Genomic DNA, 6,024 nt, shown 5'->3' on the forward strand with positions numbered 1-6,024 from the left:
GTTTTACAACAATGTTTGGGAAACGGTCCCAGTGCATCCAACTGTTTATGGCTGCGTGAATGTGCTGCAAAAGTTGCTCAACAATGTTTTCATGAAGGGCAGCTCCAATGGCAAATCTTTGGAATGAGATTGACTGAGAATGAAGCAGCATCTAAGTCACGCTCATGCCTTTGGCCGATGTTTTACAGTGCGAGAATCGAACAATAAGGAGCAGTGATCCGGATGCGGCGGTCCCGTCCCAAGACAAAATCTCCCTGACTGAGATTGACAAGGCTGCAGTGCTGACCCTCATTAGAGAGGAGGTACGTCGCCCTCATCTGAGTCCCAATCGGTTGACGCATAATCAGAAACACGCACTTGCGTCTTCCTGCCCTTCAGATAATCACTAAAGAGATTGAGGTGAACGAGTGGAAGACAAAGTACGAGGAGAGCAGAGCGGAAGTTTTGGAGATGAGGTGGCAAGCGCGAGCATTCCATTAAAATACTGAAAAATGTCTTAAACCGCTCACACTTTATTCTTGCGTCGACAGGAAAATTGTCGCAGAGTACGAGAAGACGGTCGCCCAGATGATCGGTGAGTCAGTGCCACCTGGTGGTCGCGTCTTTCGATTGCTTTTGCAAGCACGGCAGGCCCGGACAGTGCCTCACCTCTGTGCGATGTCACCTTTGTCGTCAACGACATCATCATCTTTGTTATAGAGGACGAGCAGGAGCAGAAGACGCTGTCCTGCGGCAAGTCGGTCCGACAGCTGACTATGGAGCGGGACCAGGCCCTGGCCGACCTCAATTCTGTCGAGCGCTCCTTCGCCGACCTCTTCAGGAGGTATGAAAACATGAAGGGGGTCCTGGAGGGCTTCAAGAAGGTCAGTCGCGCGTCGAGCGTCACCATTTGTCGAGTGTGGCGCCCTCGCGTCAGCATGTCGTCTCTGAATGCGTCTCCAGAATGAGGAGGTCCTGAAGAAATGTGCCCAGGACTACCTGACACGCATCAAGCAGGAGGAGCAACGTTATCAAACCCTCAAAGTGCACGCGGAGGAGAAACTGGATCGGTGAGACTCATTTTTAATATTGCCATCGGCGATGTGTGATCCCAGCTAAGTTCAATCCCGAAACAAGTCAGAAGGTTGACGTGAGAGAAAGCATATCTGAGAAAATACCCGAGCTGGGCAGTCCGTCTCGGGGGCAGAACGCCCGGGGGCTGACAAGTTTTATGAATAAGGCCGGAAGGGTATCTCGGTTGCGGCCGGAGGGCGGGGGACTGATCAGCAAAAAAGGCTCAAGTGTCCAGCTCTGGAAAATATATTTGAGTCGAAAATGAGGTCACGCGTACTCGAGCAGGCGAGGCCCACCGAGTGTTGACGTTATCAACACCAGAACTTCATGTTTCAAATGATTAGGCTAATGATGGTTTTCTCAGATAGAAGTCATCCACTCTTCAAGTATCATTTGAATGTTTAGAAACAAACCTCCACATGAGTTGCGGAGCAAATAAGAGATCGGATGTTTTCGATTGAAATTGCTTTTTCATTTGAGCAACAACAACCGCCTCATGCTGCAAATTCAACAAAAAATGATGATTTTCAATTCTTTAAAACCTACCCAATCTCTTGAACCACTGCAGTGCCGAAGAATTTAGAACAGGACGTTTTTAAAAAAGGTTTCTTTGAAAACGTTCCAATTGACAGTTGATGACTTGAAAATGATGCGGAGTGCCAATTGCATCAGAGAAACAATCATTTTGCATCCCAATTTGGACGGCCTTACTCGCCCTAGAAGTCGTACCAAAACAGCTGACGCTTTCACAAAGTCGTCGGCTCCAATTTCGTTTCAATGCTAATGTTAGCTAGCCTAGCGTACGCTTCTCTCGTTGCTGTGCTGAACAATCTTTTCATTCTCGTACTTGCTGTGACAGGGCCAACGAGGAGATAGCGCAGGTGCGTTCCAAAGCCAACTCGGAGGGCATCGCACTCAACGCCAGCCTGAGGAAGGAGCAGATGAAGGTGGACTCGCTCGAAAGAGCCGTCCTTCAGAAGGTACGGCGCACTAAATATTTGCCGACACTTGCATTTGATGTTCTATATTTGGGGGAAATCATTGTCAAATGTCTGAACTTTTACATTATTTTTGATTGTTTTTTTTTTTGTGGGTCATGAGACTCCTTTTCTGAATGCGCTGAACTCGTTTCCATGACAGTGTTTTAAAAAGAAGAATACGAGGGGACGCCGTTTGCAACCATGTGAGCTTAAGAACGGCTCATGATGATAATGACGTTTTACATTTATGACCTACAAGGTTTTTTTTCAAATATTTACAGTAATTATAAATAGGACAGAGGTGTTATCTTTGAGACTAACAGGCTTACTTGAGACGATTCATCTACTTAATAGACTAGTACGGTTGCCCTATTACTCCAAAATTCGACTAAAGTGATTGACCTTAAATTCTCAAGACATATTGGAGTTACGAATGAAATAGAGAAAATAAATATTTCTGTGCTTGATGGCATCGGCATGGAAGGGCCTTTTCTTTTCTTTTTTTTTGCTACACATTTTCATGGCATTTGGCCGGCAAGTGTACGCCGCCTTTTGCCCGAAGACGGCTGGGATGGGCTCCAGCATGCCCGCGACTCTCGTGAAAAGAAAGAGAAGCGGCTCAGATAATGGATGAAATAATTGTGGTTACAAGTTTCTCTCTCACTCATGAAAACATGGCCTTTTATTTATCATCTGCAAAGTTGCAGTGATGTAACCCCTTTGAAAAATTACCCAAAACGACACAAGAGGGCAGCATTTAATTTAATGAACAGCCAGATGAACCGAGTTTGACTACTACACTGAGGAGCAATTTGAAAGAAAAAAAAATATTTCTCCTTTTTCTTTTTTTTTTTTAATCCTGATTAAGACTAAAATTGGCATGCTGATTCCAAAATTGCATTCAGATTTCTTTTTTTTTTTTATAGCCCGTCAAGTTTGTTTTTTTTACCAGATACGCAAAATTCCACTGAGTAGCTGTTGCAAGACTTGCCAGCTCAGGACAATTGAACTCATTTTACAGCTACGTGACAACTTGTTTGTGCGATCACAATTAAGACAGCACAGTGAGAGGTGTGTGCAGCTCCCAAAAGCAAACAGAAAGCTAGCACAGTAGGAATTAAGAGTATTAGTGCTGTCTTTTCTCTTAACATTGGAACCAGGACATACAAACCCTCGGAGGTTTCATGCTTTTTTTTAAAAAATTATATATATTTTTATTTTCAAAGCTTTTAACTATGCCATCACCATGTTTTATCTACATACATATGTACACATTTTTAAGAAAGCTATAGCTCAAAAACGTGACGTGCAAGAGGAAAAACTGAAATCAGTTTTGGATTCCACACCCAAAAATGAGTTTAAAAAAAAAAAAAGAGCTATCAGATCAAACTCACCAAAAATTGTGTTCAGCTGCGACTACTAATGTTCTTTTTATTTACACAGAATCAGGAGATTGAGGAGCTCACAAAGATCTGCGATGAGCTGATTGCCAAATTGGGAACGGAATAAGAGCACACCCAGAATTCGTAGGTGCACGTCAACATACTTCAAGCATCCGGAATGGATATCGTACATGTTTGCATACCTCATCCTAAAATATTGAAGTCGAGCACAAAAAGGGAGGCAGAGTTTGACAACATGGAAGCTTCACCATTTATTGACTATTGTGTAACTTGAAATGAAGGATGTCGTTGACCTTTCACAATTATTACAAATTCAGACACGCAGTGAGTGCCTGAACGGAAGCGGGTTCATAGTTTCTTGATGAGTTTTCGTATCCAAGGGGACTATTTTCAATGTGTTTACTTTGATTGAATTGCAGGTGCATCGCAATAAATTACGACAGAATCGAACATTTTATTTCAGTCATTTCATTCAAAAGGTGAAATTGATCTCGATCGATGATGAAATATTTCAGGATTTTTGTTTTTATAATTGGGCTTGTAGCTAACTGCAGAAAAAAATGCAATCGTTAAATAAATATCGTTCAAAACAAAGTACACAAGAATAGAAAAAAAAATCCTTTTTCCTTTGTGTTTATTGAACATAAACGACTTACTTTTTGAATTGAACTACTGAAATATATTTTCAAAAATATTTTTGGAGATGTCTCTGCAAATGTAATTTAAAACATTTTTTTGCGTTGCCTCGTCTTTTTATGTGCTGCAGAGTGCATATTTACAGATTTGCAAAGTAGCGAGCTGAACATTTGTGGGAGCGTTTCAAATGAAGTCAATCTTACATTCAGTCACACAACCTCTTTCTTTTTGCAAATTTGGAAAAACACGTGGACTTTTCCGAAACCTGTGCCACGTATGGGAAGATTTGGTCTCAACCATGTTTTCCCCCCAAGTGATCTCGTCTCCAAATAAGGTGTGCCTTTATTGTGTCTATTTTGTAAATGGAGAAAAACGTGTTTCCGTAAGTTCCTCACGTGGCCAAAGTGAACGTCTCACGCGTCCATCCCATGACGTGATTGCACACAATGTGAATTTGCAGTTTGATGACATTCTCAGGTGCGATTGAACCCGAGCGAAGATGCAGACGCGGCCATGCGCGGCTCTGCTCTTCCACGCAAGACTCCTTTCAGCACAATCTATAGCCAAAATATTGACAAATGATGAACATAAAAACCCAGCATGTACATTTTATACTTCATATTTGTACGACAGTATACTCAAATTGTATGGTATATTTTGTGCATTCCTCAATAAAAAGTTGATGGTTGCTGTTTTTCTCCCAGCTAATTGCTGCACAATTGCGTGATGACTAACTGGCACAAATGGCAGACATGCAGACACTAACTTGCTTTCAAAGTCAAAACGCCATTCGTGGCATTTTGTTTTGTCAGCGTACAACAACGACAACGGCTTTTCCTCCTCACGCGGCCTTCTTCAGTTGCGACCATCTCAGCTATTTGAATTTGGAAGCGCCGCAAAAAGGTGAGGTGGCCCGTAAACGCTGAAAGGTTGAAGTTATGCGCTTAGTCTGCAGATGCAACTTTGCGGTTGTGTTGCGACTTGACTACAAAGATAAGACCAGGCCTCTGAACTTTTTAGCATGGATAACAATCGTTAAAGACAAACGAGCAATTTACTCTTCAAACTTGTATGCAGGACGCATCCATGGAAGGAATTATCCAGTTTTCCACAGGTTGAGTGATGATGTCAGCAATAGATTATTACCAGCGATGAAGTGACGTTAAAAACAAACAGCTGGACCGTATGTGCGTTCCCCACGAGACATCAATGCTGACTTTCAGCAAACAGTAAAGAAGAAAAAAAAAGTTTATCTGAGCCATTCGTGCATCAAGTCACGAATACAAATATGGGAGCAATTTTTGTGCATTCATTTAGTCATGCATTTTATTGAATCTTTTGCACTCCAAGTTGCAAAGCTGGAGTCATGGATGTCACTTTTGCACATTCTCACCGCTAGATGGCGTCTTGAAGTCAAGACAAGATTGAAACGCATTTTAGGAGTGGCACTCACAATGCGACCTCATTTAACCTACTAAGGATTGATTTTATTCCCATTTGTCTTATTCATTCTTGTTTTATTGTTAATGGAGTAAAGCTAATAGGGATAAATTATTTTAAAAAAAAAACATTTAACTGACCTGGGAATATACAAACTGCTGTATGTATAACGGTCCAATAATTGTTATTGAAACGCAAAATCACACAGAGTGAGTTGAGTGAGAGTGCCATTCAGCTTGAAAGCATTTTACGTTCCAAATAGCCAGAATTGAAATTCAAACGGCACAATACTCAATAAAAACGTGAAGCTACACAAAAGCACAACATCCTATAATTCAATGTGTTGGGGGCATTTTGGGATGTGGTCTGCTTGTGGCAACGCTAACTTCAAACTTTGCAAACCCACTGTCTCCATATTTTAGAAAAACAAAACAGAAGATTAAATGCCTAAAATTGGAAGCGTGAGGAATGTAAAGTACAGTATACGTTTCCTATGATGCATTCAGGTTCAT

At 41.7% G+C, this 6,024-nt stretch overlaps 2 protein-coding genes across 5 annotated transcripts in view; one reads left to right on the forward strand and one right to left on the reverse strand.

Moving 5' to 3' along the window:
* The window catches only part of LOC148326635 (transforming acidic coiled-coil-containing protein 1-like), a 28,399-nt gene extending 23,639 nt beyond the window's left edge, over positions 1-4,760 (forward strand). For all 4 annotated transcript variants that reach the window (XM_088308524.1, XM_088308525.1, XM_088308522.1 and 1 more), the window contains 7 exons: positions 189-302; positions 379-455; positions 531-574; positions 700-863; positions 943-1,049; positions 1,913-2,033; positions 3,477-4,760. In XM_088308524.1, the coding sequence (XP_088164650.1) occupies positions 189-302; positions 379-455; positions 531-574; positions 700-863; positions 943-1,049; positions 1,913-2,033; positions 3,477-3,542 (693 nt within the window). In that variant the 3' untranslated portion in view covers positions 3,543-4,760. The remainder of the gene's footprint in view (positions 1-188; positions 303-378; positions 456-530; positions 575-699; positions 864-942; positions 1,050-1,912; positions 2,034-3,476) is intronic.
* The window catches only part of r3hcc1 (R3H domain and coiled-coil containing 1), a 31,666-nt gene that overhangs the window by 102 nt on the left and 25,540 nt on the right, over positions 1-6,024 (reverse strand). The window lies entirely within an intron of this gene.

Source organism: Idiotropiscis lumnitzeri, chromosome 11 (assembly GCF_059441095.1).
Source record: "Idiotropiscis lumnitzeri isolate Australia: NSW breed Sydney's pygmy pipehorse chromosome 11, RoL_Ilum_1.0, whole genome shotgun sequence".
Lineage (NCBI taxonomy): Eukaryota > Metazoa > Chordata > Actinopteri > Syngnathiformes > Syngnathidae > Idiotropiscis > Idiotropiscis lumnitzeri.